The sequence below is a fragment of the Molossus molossus genome, unplaced genomic scaffold (genome assembly GCF_014108415.1).
Source record: "Molossus molossus isolate mMolMol1 unplaced genomic scaffold, mMolMol1.p scaffold_m16_p_6, whole genome shotgun sequence".
Taxonomy (NCBI): Eukaryota; Metazoa; Chordata; class Mammalia; order Chiroptera; family Molossidae; genus Molossus; species Molossus molossus.
In genome coordinates, this window is record NW_023425399.1 from 5,532,036 (window position 1) to 5,546,654 (window position 14,619).

The window sequence follows — 14,619 nt, forward strand, 5'->3', positions numbered from 1 at the left end:
GAATGACAAAGGGAGAGAAGGGTGCTGTTTCCCAAGCGGGCTTCGAACTCGGACGCCCAGCTGGGCCGTGCGGGCGGCTGGCGGCACAGCAGGAAATGCCGAGAACCCCGAAACCCGGGCCCACGCTCCGGCTCAGAACGGGAGCTGTTCCTCCACGCAGGCTCGGCCGCCGACCTTCTCAGACATTCCTGCTTTCCAGGAGACAGAAGCCGACATTCCCTGCGAAACCTCCCATGTCAAACCCGGGGAACTAATCTCATTTTACAAAGAGCATCTGTGCCAACATCTTGTAGACACCGCCCCCCCAAAAGTGGTCTGCATAAGCCAGTTTAATTCAGGGAAAAGCTGATAACTGCTTTAAGCAACACTTAAAAAAAAAAAAAAAAATCCCAATTAACCAGAGCCCGTAAACAGAAGAAAAGATTTTAAAATTGTGTGGGGGTTTTTTTTTTGGGGGGGGGGTGGCTATATATTTATAAACCCCAGCAAGGGTATATTTCAGTGTCTGAACAGTAATAAAATTGATGCTGGGATTTCTTTGATCCTCTCCGAATTTTGTTTAAAAATGTGTAGCAGCCCAGCCAGTGTGGCTCAGTGGTTGAGCGTCGACCCAGCACCGAGAGGTCGCCGGTTCGATTCCCGGTCAGGGCACGTGCCCAGGCTGTGGGCCCGATCCCCAGTGGGGGGCGTGCAGGAGGTGGTCAGTTGCTGTTCTTTCTCATCGATGTTTCTATCTCCCTCTCCCTTCCTCTCTCTCTCAAATCAATAAAGGATAAAAAACACTTTTTAAAATGTGTAGCGTATGGCTTATGAAACGAGGTGGACTAGCAATTCTTTGGTCCCCAGCACTGTGGAAGACTCCCACTTGAATTCTACAAATTCATTAGCAAATTTCATTTGCAAAACCCAGTGTGGAAGAAAATCTGTCAGTTCAACCAACCCACAGAAGAGAGGTGACCCAGCGAGAAACTGCCCCGGTTTCACTGTGAACCCCGTGTGCAGTCAGGGCTCCCGAGAACAGGGAGACTCCCGAGGGGCCGGAGTGTGCCCCCCCCCCCCGGCAGCCGGAGAGCCTGTTCCGCTGCCGGCTTCCCCACCGCAGCTCGCCCACCCTGCGGAAACTCTGAATGACAGGCCGCGGGGAACGGGACCATCCCACACACTGCCGCTCCTTGCTCCAGAATTAGACTGTCACCCACACGGAGCTGCAGTCCCCAGCAGCTCCCCAGCAAGGAGGCCGCCCCTGGCCCAGGCCCCGCCCTCAGCTAGCACCCCTGCAGAGCGAGGGACAATACTCACTGGGTTTAAAAGGCAAGAAGTTGGGGCAAATGGTGAGAGTCCTTTCTGGTGCCAAAACTACAAAGAGAAAGATTTCCTGGAACGGTAATTTTTTTCTTTTTTTTTCAGATATCCTCTAAGTTGCTGTTTCTGAAAAGTGTTCAGGGTAATTTGAAAATGCCGAGACGGGACATAAGAGGGATGTAGGAGCTTTCGCAGTCTCAAGGGGGCGCTGTGGCCACCGGGAGAGGTTCGGGGACCAGAGACAAGGACCCTGTGGTCCCGGCTCCAATAGGAATGAGCTCTACGGCTGCAGGTAGGTGACTCGGCCGCTCTGCGCATCCGTTTTTCCATCTGTATGACAGGGACAGTGAACCTTCCCGGTCAGGAGTCATGAATAACATTCTCTTGAATTGTAAGCCCTAGGGGAGCATGGGCCTCACCTGTCCATCACCCCTGTATCCCATAGCACATAACAGCACATCTCATGTCCTCAACGGACATTTTTGAATGAACGAATGAGTGAGAATGAATGAATGAATGAATGAATGAATGAATGAATGAATCTACCTCGCAGAGATAGTATGGAGATCAGAGAAAAAGCAAGTCAAGCGTCTGGTATCTTACAGGAGGCTTGATACCTCATAGAGGCAATTATTACTAAAAAGCCAGGCACATAGCCGATGTCCAATAAATGAATGATAGTATTAGCAAAACACCACACAGCAGAAAAAGTATCAAGAAGGTAAAATCAAAGCACTAAATAAACATGGTCCCAGAAGTTGGCATAGTGTGGGGACAGACCGTAAGGTGGCCCCCTGATCTCCTCGTTCAGGTGTCCATGCCCCTTGTGGCCCCCTTCTCTGACTGTGGCACACGTGACAAGGAACTGAGGACGGCCGCTGAGCGCTAAGGATGGCCTCCACTCCACAGCCAACAAGGAACCGAGGCCCTCAATCCTACAGTCACCAGGAATCGCATTCGGCCAGCGACCATGATAGCTTGGAAGGGGATCCTTCCCCAGTCTAACCTTCGGATGGGACGGGAGCCCTGCCCACACCTGCCTCGCCGCCCCGTGAAACACTGCAGCTGGGAGCCCAGCTCAGCCCAAACTCCGACCCACTGCACCAGGACAGACTGGATGGAGGGAGGTGCTTTCTGGCGCGCAGTTTGTGGGCTTTATTACGCAGCAATAGAAAACGAAAACCTGTGGCATCGGTTGGCCACAGCGTGGGCATAAAGGCCCAGGGAAGGACCAGCACCACGTGAGGCAGACACTGGGAGGCCTGAAGACCCCATTCCACCTACAGGGCGGACACCGCTGGGCACAGCTGCTGGCTGCCGCGTGGGGATGTGGGACCATCTTTACCCGGCTTTTCACGCCTCAAGATGATACAGAAATCTGAGTTTCACGCGAAATCGTAGTTTTTGAACGCTGGCCACTGATTTGGAATTCCTGGAAGAGCAGTAGAAGGGTCCCACTGCAGGGCGAAGAAGACACGTGTTAGGGGCTTGATTCAGACAGAAAGCATGATTTGGGGGTGACCTCACTCCGAATCCGAGCCCACTGGTTCCCAGCTGGTGGCCTTGGCCTTCAATGCAAGGGCCGTCATGAGGGCTAGAAAGCACACAGAGAGTCCTTAAAATACTGTCTGCTACATTCCCATTATTATTGCTGCTACCACCGTATCCATTTCCCGTGGCTGTTGTAACAAATGACCGCGACCTGGTGGCTTAAAACAACGCCGACTCATTCTCTTCCAGCTCCAGGGGCCAGGAGTTCAGACTCGGTTCCACGGGGTTGAAGTCGAGGTGTCGGCAGGGCTGTTCCTTCTCGAGGTTCCGGGGGAGACTGTTCCCTTGCCTTTCCAATTTCCAGAGGCCACCCATCTCCCTCGGGTCACAGCCCCTTCTTCCACCCTCAAAACCATCAGCATAGAATCTGCCAGGGTCCCTCTCTGCCCCTCTGCTCCAACGTCCCATCACCGCGTCTGACTGACTCCTCCTGCTTTTCTCTATACACACACACTATTTACACTGCCCCCCTGCAGAATCCAGGGTGCCCTCTCAGCCCAAGAGCCTGAACTGGACCACACTGGCAAAGTCCCTTTTGCCATGTAAGGTAACAGTCACAGGCTCCAGGGACTAGGATGTGGACGTCACTGGGGAGCCATTATTCAGCCAACCCCAATACCACTACTTGCTATTATTATTCTCCAACCCACAAGCCTCCTCTTTATGACCTTGGGGGCACAAGACCACATGTTTGATCCAAACCAATTCACTCAAGGCTGCAAAGCCCAACGGGCATGGGTCCCACAGTGAAGGGTTCTGTCTAGGGATGAAGTCAGCTAACATGGGGTGAGGGCTTCCTAATAAGGAGGCCAAGCCCAGAGGTTAGCTTCGCCATCTCTCTCCATTGATGACCTTGGCTGTCCCAGGGAGGCAAGCTGACAGTGGCCAAAAGGCAACTTCTAGTTGAGAATACAGCCAGCCCTGGGTGGAACCGTGTCCAATGACCAAAAACTCAAAACCGTAACCCAGGGAGGGTGGCCAGTCCCGTCGCCATCATTTGCTTCATTTTGCCTCAGTATCTCTTTCTCCCCTGATCAGGAATGGATTCAGTGCGTTGCTTGCGAGCGTTCCACAACCCCCAGCGTCACTCCCTTGAGATTCAGAACCCATTTTGAAGCTTTACTCCTTTTTCCATCTAAATCAGAACACTGTGGCTTTAAAACCACATCCATTTTCACAGAACGCGTTCGGCACACAGCAAATGAAGGGTGAACAGCGTTATTTTCCGGTTAAATTTGCAAGGGGATGATCTGAACAAATGACTCACAGTCCTGATTAATTTCTAGCAGAAATAATGACAAGGTTGCAAACGGAAAAACACGTGTGTGCAGAACTCGCCTTCCAAGCACACAGCAATTTATGCTAATTGATGGCTTTACGCACAAGGTAATCCTGGAAAAATCTCCGATGTTTGAAGGCAGCTAATGGATAGCTGTACAACTTTAATGCAATTACATGTTGCCCTGTAAATTAAAAATGACTTAAATTCAACTTTACAGTAGCTAGCTACTATCTATCCATCCATCCACCATCCAGTCCAGCCAGCCAGTCATCTGTTCATCCATCCAGGTGTCCATCTCTGTTGCAATATCCAGACTGGGTCAGCATATGGGGAGATGGACACCAAGTCTGCATTTGTTCAAAAAGAACATTTTTAAATGATTGGGGGGAGAAATATTTCACGACATGTGAAAATTACACGAAATTTGAATTAAAGTGTTTATTTTTTGTTTTGTTTTTTTTTTGGAACAGAGCCACACCCATTTGATGACATTTTGCCTATGGTGGCTTTACCTGAGCAGTTGCCATAGAGATCATCTTAGTTTATAAAACCTATAATGTGACGCCCTGGCCCTTCACACAAAGTCTTGCTGATTCCCGCTCGGAAATCCCAGAGGGGTGCGTGTGCAAGTCTTTCGGGGGTAACCCAGGGCTGCCGTGGGACGGATCGTGTTACTGGTACGCTTCCTCCCTTTAAATCCCACCACCCACATGCTCCCAGCATCGATTTTCAAACCACCCTGATCTTAGCACGCCGACACAGCTCCTTGGGGTTCTGCAGATTTTCTTCCAGATGGGCTGCTCTCTGCCTGTGGCCGCAGTGCGTGATCTGCATCGTCTAACTGTTCTGCATTCGATGGGGATTTTGTGAGTGAATTCTTCTTAAAGAAGAAACTCAAGACTCCCAGTTCTCTGTACGATTCCCGGTTCCTAGGACAATGCAACAAACCGGTGTCCCGAGAGCGTGGGTGTGCATGCGCGTGGGCATTCGTGTTTGGGATGTGTTTCCACGTGGCAGACGAGGAAGGCTTAGCAACCAGACGCGGCCAGTGCCTGCCTGTGGGTAAAATGGGGTCTACGGACAGGTTTCCTTTCTTTGGACCACAGATGATGACGGTTTTGTTGTCCGTTTTAAGTGGAATTAATTTTCACCAGTTTTAGACGGGGAGACAGTCTCTCCGGACTCAAATCCTTGGCTTCTCTAGAAAAACCAGTCAAGCCATCTCCCACATGGTGCCCAGAGTCTCGTGTCAACAGTTACCAGGTGCTGGGCTTTGAGATTTCGTTCCAGTGTCCTCTCAGCCCCTCCCCCCTCACACCTTTTCCTCTGACCCCTGTTGACACTGGAAATGACCATTCTGACACAATTAGAAGTACCTACCCAGAGGTGGATGACCCGATAGCTGTTCCTCCAGGTGATCATGCACACTCACGGTATGCCCTTGCTGCAACGGACTCAATTATTACACCCCCCCCCCAAACTCATGCAGTGAAATCTTAACCTCGAAGTGGACGGTCTGAGAAGGTGCGGCCCCTGGGACGTGATTAGGTGCTGAGGGCAGAGCGCCCCGATCAAGAGACTCCAAAGGGGATCCCTCGCCCCTTCTCTCATGTGACACAGAGAGAACAGACAGTCACCTGTGAACCAGGACGTGGGTCCTCCCCGAGCCTGCCTTGGTCTTGGACTTCCCAGCCTGCTAGTAAGAAATAAATAAAAACATGGCTGTTGTGTATAAGCTACCTAGTCCATGGCATTGGTTCCAGGAGCCCAAGCCGAGTAAGGCACATGGAGTAAGTAACTGAGAGGCACAGGAGACAAGGAGGTCACTGTGTTAGCCACAGGCCACTTGGGGCCGTCCCAGGATGACATCTAGTCTGAGTAAGACGCCCCAGGATGACATCTAGTCTGAGTAAGACGTGGTTGAGGACAAGAAGAAACCACCTGCCCAAATGCACAGAGACTGCCAGACGGCGGTGGCACAGCGCCCAGCGGGGCGAAGGGGGACGGCCCCACGTACCATGGAGTTCTTCACGCTCTGGAGCAAGTGCTCGTGCTGCTCGGCGATGGCCAGGGCCGCGGAGTGGACCTTCTGGTAGATGGCCTCCCCGTCTCGCGTCTGGAAGATGAACAGCCCCTCTCCGGTCTCACACATCCTGGAAAACAAGAGGAGGAGCTCCTGAGGCCTGGCCCCAGGAGGGCCGAGGCGCCAGGAGACCAGGGCCACCTCCCCTGCGGGAGAGGAGGACTCGCGTGCCCATCTGCTAACAAAGAGAACGAGAATCCACACGAGAACCCACACTTTCAGCGAATGGCCACCAGTATGGGCAGGGAACCAATCCATCTCTCTTAGCTACCACGGTGCTGATTGTTTTTTGGGGTTTTTTTGTCAAGAAGCAAAGTAGAGCCCGGCTGGTGTGGCTCAGCGGTTGAGCGTCGGCCCATGCACCAGGAAGTCACCAGTTCGATTCCCGGTCAGGGCACATGCCCAGGTTGTGGGTCCGATTCCCAGCTGGGGGCGTGCAGGAGGCGGCCAGTCAATGTTCTCTCTCATTGAGGTTTCTATCTCTCTCTCCCTCTCCCATCCTCTCTCTAAAATCAATAAAGAAAAATTATTTTCAAAAAAGCAGCAGCAAAGTAGAAGGTTAATCATTAAAAAGCAAAAAAGCCATTTCTTGATTTTTAGCATAACCCCCATCCTTTGCTTTGCTACAGTGACAGAGGTTCCCCACGTGACTGCTTTCCCCAAACGCTCAGGGGTCAGAGACCAGCGGGGCTCCGCCACTCAGCTCAGAGGGGGACAAAGCATCCAGTGCACCCAGACTGTCCTCACCTCCCTTCCCCACAATGCCTTGCGAATGTCTCACTTCCAAAGTCACCGGTCAAATGTCACTCCCGCGTCCCCTCCCTGTGGAGAATCATGCACAGCTAAGACTGTTTTATACTGATCACGACTGTGCTGAATCAACGAGGGCCACGGAAGAGCGGCCCGCGAGGGAGACTGCGGGATGCTGATCGGTGGTGAAGATGAAGAGGAAGATCAGCTCCACCTCAGACAGGAAACAGAAATGAATTCCATCAATACGGGAGACTGCTACACACACGCAGGCAACAGGCAAACCGATGTGTTTCCATGGCTAAGCACAGTGTAGTGTGTGTGTGTGTGTGTGTACATCCATGATATCTATAATCACCACAGAGATTTAATTCCTCTACATATTTTTAAAGGACATGGGCAACAGTATACGCCCAGGATATTTTTAAAGTTCTGATTGGGATGTACACTGTATCTGTCGGCAGGAAACGAAGAGGCTGATTTGTTTGCAGATTTTGAAGACCCTAACTGTTCTGAGACACATGTCCCTCCTTCCCTCTCAGCACCTCCTGCTGAAAATCGGAATCGCGGCTGGAGTGCCCAAGTACCACTCGCAGCCGAAGAACTGCTCAACACAACGTGGAAACCAGGCAAATGTTCGACCCACACCACTGTTCATTATTTTATCTAGCCCAGTCTCTGCAATTAAGGCAATCAAAATGGACAGCGTCCTCGCCATCTGACTCGTCCTCCGGTTGGCCGGATCCACAGACATATGGCAGTGTTCGGCACCTTTGGCACAGTGCGCGTAACCGGTTGAAACCTGCCCGGCTTGGGTTTCATGGGCTGTGTGAGAAGCAGGAAAAGAAGAAGCAGAGGCTCTGTCAGTAAGTTACTAGAAAAAACCACCACAGGGGGTTGACTGTGATTTTCATGAGCGAGCCGTTCGAACCCAACAAAGACTGTAAAACCAAGAACTCATGCATTGTCACTCAAGTGCCATTCCGTTCCCGGGGACGCCTCCAATATTCAGTGCTCACCGCTCCCCCTCCTCTGCGACACCACCACACCCACCTGACACGTAATTCTGCAAGGTCTCAGCGTTTTCCACAAATCCCTTTTCCACCCGCTAGGGAAACATAATTCTCGGAGAGGAGGAAGTACCCTCAACCCATCCTCTAGGAGGAAGAAGTGGCCTTTGGTTTCCTCTACGACCAGGGCTGGTATTCCTTTACGTACTTACAAGCCGACCTGGGGTCTAGAGAGGATGAAGACACTGTCACCCAGAAACAGCGGTGGACGATTGTTTAATTTCGAACCCCGCACCGGGGCCTCTCGAACTTGACATTCTGGGGCTCTCAAGCCCCGGCGACGCAGCCCACGGCGGTCGCACGCTCTGGCGTAGAGCCAGCGTGCCTGTCTCGCTGTGTCTCCGCATCAGGTTCCACATGCCGATGCTTTCTGTTCTCTGGTTAACCCTGGCAGTGAGGCGCCCCACCCAGGGTCTGACCCGCTAACTGGCAGGACCTGCTCTTAGACAACCGTTCTTTGACCCAGTGTCTGCTTTTGATAAACATAACAGACCTACGACCTTCCTTCAAAGACACTGGAATCTCTAAATAATGATTGGGATCAAAATAAAAACAAACAAACTAATGAAATCAAAACCATTGTAGTATCGAGTATTCTTTAAAGTACAGCAATTATAGACATCCCTTCCCCTGCCTCCACCCACAGACCTACACACACACACAATACACACACTACCTGCCACTTACAGGGAGGACCAGGGGTCACAATCTCAGCTCCCAGCAGGGCTCAGACAAAGGGGAATGGACAGAGTGCCCGGAACACAGTACAACGTAGAGCGGCCGGAGCAGCCTATGGGGCAGCAGCCCCCAGCCGGCCTTGGTCAGCTATTCACATGGGCACAGAGGAGCCCAACGTGGCCACAGCTTCTGATTGTTTACGAAAAGCCAGAGAGCCTGGCCGGTGTGGCTCAGTGGTTGACGTTGACCCTGCACCAAGAGGTCACTGGTTCGATTCCCAGTCAGGGCAAACGCCCAGGTTGTGGGCCAAAACCCCCAGTGGGGGGCACGCAGGAGACAGCCAATCAATGTTCTCTCTCATTGATGTTTCTCTCTCTCTCCCTCTCCCTTCCTCCCTCTCTAAAAATAAAGAAAAAAATAAAATAAAATATTATATTTATTAAAAAAAGCTAGAGAACCTGATTTTTATGTGAAATAACCTGCATTTTTAATGTTGGCCACTTATTTCTTTTCTTTTTTAAGCTGTGAGGGCGAAAATGCCCGGTTACCCTGACCTGGCCAGGGGCCACCACTTGGCACAGAAGAGCCCTGAACAGAACCGCAATTAGACCTTCGGTCCGCAGTGTCGGGACTCTGGTCCGTACGTTCAGAGGCACGTGTCCTGGGTGGACAGCACAGTCCAGGAAGGTGATGATGAACAGAAACGGTCCTTCAGATGCGCTCCCCTGAGCGCCTTCTAACCTCCACCCACGAGTTCTTTTCCTCCCCTCCCCCCTCCAATACACTTCTGTGCTGTTTCCCAAGCAGCTTTAAACCCATTAAAAATGTCACTACACGCCTTTGTCAGAATAATACAAGGGATGCACTCCCCAAGGCGAATATGAAGAAAACAGGGACAAAGAAAAGAGGGAAGGGAAGGAAGCATCAAACAGGCTAACGGTCTTACGTCGTCGGTACAGTAACATGTGCGTCTCGTCGCCGGAGAAAACAGCCCGGAACAAAGATGCCCTAATGGACTCAGTCAGAGAAGAACAGCAAAGACGCATTCTGACTTTTAAGGGTCCGGAATCCTTTCTTTCTCTTCACCCACTGGCTTTTCCCTTGGATACTTTTCCAGCATCGAAAGTGGTCCCAAATTGCCCCAAATCCTCTTTCCATATGGCCTGCTACTATCAGACACCGGGGATGGAGACCCAGCGCGGGTAAAACAAGGTGTTTACATTTGCCTTCTCCTCCGTCCTTTCTGAAGGTACGGATCCAGACTAAAGGACAGTGTTGCCACGTCAATGCACTTGAGAGTTCTGCATTTCCCAGGAACTACTTTGCCTGAGTAAGAGGCCTGTGCCTCCAAACCGTGGATGGTACCACTGGTCAGGAAGAGAAGCAAGAGCTCGGAACAACAGTGAGAAATGCACGGGCCCGTGCCCAGAGGTAGCAGGCCATCGCGGAATGAGACGGGAGACCTGTCGTGCCCCTCACCTGCTCGATGACCTGATCCACATCGTTTCACCTCTCTGAGCCTGTAAATACGGAGATCGTCACTGTCACCCACTCTACTGACAGTATCAAATAGGACGTGTAGGTGCTCAAAGCAAACCTCCAATTAACGTGTGCGTCCGTCACTCCGCTGAAATGGGAGCCCCATGTCGACAGAGCCTTGTCTTCACCTGTTCTCGGCTTTTCCACCAGCGCGGGGAACGGGCCGTGGCCTGTAGTGGGTGCTCCGTACATAACTAGAAGGTACTGGGGCGCAGCAAGCTGGAGAACGACATACCTGGGGACCTAGCAGACCTCCTTGAGCAAGTCGTCTTCAAGTCGAGGATTCACGGGGATGCCCTCAGGAGGGAAATGGTCGGAAGAATGAGCCAGAAGAAGTCCCGACAGAAATAACTGCACACCGGACGCCTGGGGGTAGGACGGGGCCGGTGATTCCAACACGGGGGGAGGGGGCGGGAGGAGGGCACAGGGAGAAAGGCAAACACTGTGGGGTCTCTCTGCTGTGGGACACAAAGGAGCGGAACTCGTTGAAACAGAGGGCACAACCGTAGTTACCAGGCGCTGGGGGGTGGGGAAAATGAAGACATAACTGGTCGAAGGTACAAACTTCCAGTTGGAAGAGGAGTCGGTTCTGGGGACATAATGGGAAACATGGTCATTCTAATTTTAGAAGCGCTGTATCGTATACTTGAAAGCCGCTGAGAGCGCTCATCTTCAATGTTGTCACCACACAGGAAAAAGGCAATTACATGCGGCGGTGAAGGTATCGACTCACCGTGTTACCGCGATCGTTTTGCGATGTATACATTGTATGAGGTCACACTGTACACCTTACACTTCATATCGTGTATCACTTCTATCTCAATGAAGCAGGGAAAATACATAATTAAATAATACACATTAAAGTTTGTCAAAGATGGCCACCAGATAGGATGCACGGATGCGTGTCTAATTTTTTCCCAAAGGGCATTCTTTCCGTTAGGGATCTCGTGCCGCGACACAGACGCTCCAGGGACTAGCCAAGCCTGCGAGGGTGGCCTTGTCTGGCCGTCCTCACACCCCCCGCTCCGCCCGGCGTCAGGCACACGCAGTGAGACGGCTGTTAATGATGGTTACTACAGAGGCTGGTTTGTGGAGTGGAGAGGGAACTCTTCCTCCTGTGTATTTATAAGGGATGTGTGTCACTTTCAAAACTGAAACTGTCTGGGTACACATGCCGTCCATGGCGTAAACGGCAGAGTCGTGGTTTCTGCTTCCTTCGCCAACGAAGAGATTTCGCTTCTGAGCCAGCCTGTGCGTGAGCTCACGTCCACTCAAATCGACCTGCTCCACGCCGTGGGGAGAACGGAGTCCATCGTATCTGTTCATTTGCTTTCTATCCTTCGATAAGAACGAGTATATGTTCTATAAAATATGCAGAAACCAGAGATTCTTAAGGAGCTGAGAATCAAGAAGACAAATAGAGAACATTCGAAGACTTCTCTCAGAATCATTGTCCCGTTCGCTGCAAAATCCACCCATTAGAGTAGGAAGCCACTTTCTTCTCCAATGAGAACTGATTTCACCAATTAGACTTGCTTTTAGAGTGATACACACAGAAAACAAATGATTTCTTTTCCCAGGCTGTTCAGATACCTTTACATCCAAAATAGAGGGGGGGAAAAAAAGCCTTTTCACAAATCTGTGCTCTCCCTTTAAGGAAAAGCGTTTGTAAAGGCAATGTTGCCTTCACCTACTGTCGGCACACCGCAAAGTGTCTCTTACAGCAGTGTCGGCAGCACGAGCCTCCCGGCCGGTGCTCCCGCGTGGTAATTATCCAGCACCTTGTGCCACGCGTCGCCTGAGCTGCTCTGGTCCTGCAGCGGCTACACCCAGAGTGCGACTCAGCAGTCAGGAGGTGGGCAGAGCTGACAGGGGACACACCAACTCAGCAGCCAGCTCCAAGGAGCAGGGAGTCCTACCGGCACCTGCCACCTGGCTTTGAACAAGGAATTCTGCAGAATCGCTCCACGGGGGACAGAGCCACAGTCAGAGCCTCGCGTCCACGGGTCTTCCCGGGCACGGCAGAACCCCTGCCCGTCTGATGGGCTTCCCGGAGGCTCCAGGGCTTCAGAGGGGAAAGAAACGAATAAAAGGCAAGAAAAAAATCGCAAACAAAAGGAGCAATCTGTGTCTCCAGTCTCCCCCACACACTAATGGTTCCTTATCTCCAGGGGCCATGAACGAGACGCTCATTGTGAAACTGCACTTTACTAAAAAGCTTATGTCTCATCTCTGAGAGTCTTCAAGGGGGAAAACATGAGATATGGTCAGATTGGCTTGGGGGTGGGGCGGGCTGGGGGACAGGAGGAGAAACAGCATCTAGAAAACGCCACTGACCTGTAATCATGATACTTCTGCCCAGGAGAGGCGGACACTCCTAGCTATACGTACCTGCACTTTAAACTGAAAGGAAACAGAGAAGGTTCCGGACTGAAAGTAAACTAAGAAAATGTATACGCTAGTGCACACCTCAGGAGGCCTATTCAAATGACCAGAATCTGCAAGGCTGCTGGTGAGCAGCTTAGATCGCAGTGGTGACATTCTGACAGGGTCATCCCACCTGGGTTTCGGGGTGCTGGTGATGGAAGGACGCCTTCTCTTCCCCGGCTCCCTAGAAGTTAAAGAAGAACCAGGGTCCCTCCGTTCTTGACTGGGGGGTGAACACATGACGTTATATGGATGATGTGCTGTAGAACTGTACACCTGTGTCACTTTATTAACCCATGTCACCCCAATAAACTCAATTAAAAATATAAGAACTGGACTGACTGTCTGAGAAGGAGAACACTTAGCCTTTTCAGGAATCTACAGGGTTTGGAGGTAAGAAGTTTCGAGTGTGACTCCTGAACTCTCTGTGTTCGAGTCTCAAGCTTTGAACCCAACACGCAGATGCCCAAGTTTCCTTTTACGATGGGAACAGAGCCCTGGCTGGCTAGCTCCGCTGGTTGGAGTGTTGTCCTGATACACCAAGGTTGCGGGTTTGATCCCCGATCAGGGCACGTACAGGAATCAACCCATGAATGCACAAATAAGTAGAACAAATATTTCTCTTTCTAAATCCTCTCTCTCTAAATCAATCAATAAAAATTTTTAAAAAATAATAGTCCCTAGTTTATGTGATCACTGAGTGGCTTCAATGAGACAGTCACGTAAACACAGTGACTTTCATCTAGTAAGGACTCAGTAAATGTGCGTGATTGTTTTCAACGGTGGGAACGCCTGCAAGAGTGAAGTTCCTCAATCGAATACTGGACCTGATGATTCTTCGATGTGAAGGGCTGTTGGTGAGAGTAGGGTTAGCAGCATCTTTGCCCCTCGACCCACGAGAGGCAGGCGTGCCCCCTGACAGAGCTGTGACAAGCAAACATGTCTCAGCCACATGCCCCTGCTCGAGAACCAATGCTCTGTGTCTCAGCACCGCTCTGAGTGATCCTGCTGATCAGTCGGTCACTTCACCCCACTGGCGCTGAGCCATTCCTCAGCGCTGTATTGGGCATATTTTGTTTTTTTTTAAACCTCACAGTCATTCCCCTTCTGATGGCATCAGTACCCCCTTCCTGCTTTGGAAGAACCATCCGCATTCAATTCCTAACCCGCGGGCTTTGCAGAAGGTGCTCAGCACGGGGTGCAGATGCCGCGGTCAGCACGCAGCAGGAATTGGCTGATGGCGTGAGGACGTCCCAAAGCTCCTAGGAGCCTCCAGCTGGAGCAGGAGCGCAGCCGTCCTAGAAGACACAGGACCAAGAGAGGACACCTAGGGTCAACGACGACCCTGAACGAACCAAGCCTGAGGCCCTCCCTCCTCCCCGGGCTTGGGGCCATGGACGCCCATGAACTTCTTCCCTGCGCACGTCAGTCGGGTCGATACAAACGTCCACCCCGCGCCAGCATCGAGCCACATGCTCGTGCAGGTACCGTCGCTCCCCCAACGGCGACCTTGCGAGATGCGTGTGGATTGATACCTGTTACAGGTGGCCAGCGGAAGCTCGGGGAGTCGCTGAGTCACCCGAGGCCCCACAGCCCACGTGTGGCTGACCGACAGCTTCATTCAGTTTTATGCAAGTCCTAGTTCATCACACGTGCCCACGGTGGGTCTTGGTGGGGTGGAATGGGGCCACCACCCGGGAATGACACTCGGTTCCGTCCACAACGGGGCTGGAGGTGAGCAGAACATTGCCCACGGTCCCTGACAGGACCTCTGTGTTCCCAACAGAAATCCTGTCCAATCTCCACAGAAGCATGTTGACTACGTGAGAACAATCCACCTAGAGCAGCGGTTCTCAACCTCTCACAGTAGTCGCCTAAGACCATCGGAAAACACCTATTTTCAATGGCTATTCGTATCAGTAGCAAAATTACAGTTA

At 51.7% G+C, this 14,619-nt stretch overlaps 1 protein-coding gene across 1 annotated transcript in view; it reads right to left on the minus strand.

Annotated features, from left to right (window-relative positions):
- DOK5 (docking protein 5) overlaps positions 1–14,619 on the minus strand; it is a 126,916-nt gene that overhangs the window by 22,320 nt on the left and 89,977 nt on the right. Inside the window, exon 6 of the mRNA XM_036245092.1 lies at positions 6,153–6,288. Within this exon, the coding sequence (XP_036100985.1) occupies positions 6,153–6,288 (136 nt within the window). The remainder of the gene's footprint in view (positions 1–6,152; positions 6,289–14,619) is intronic.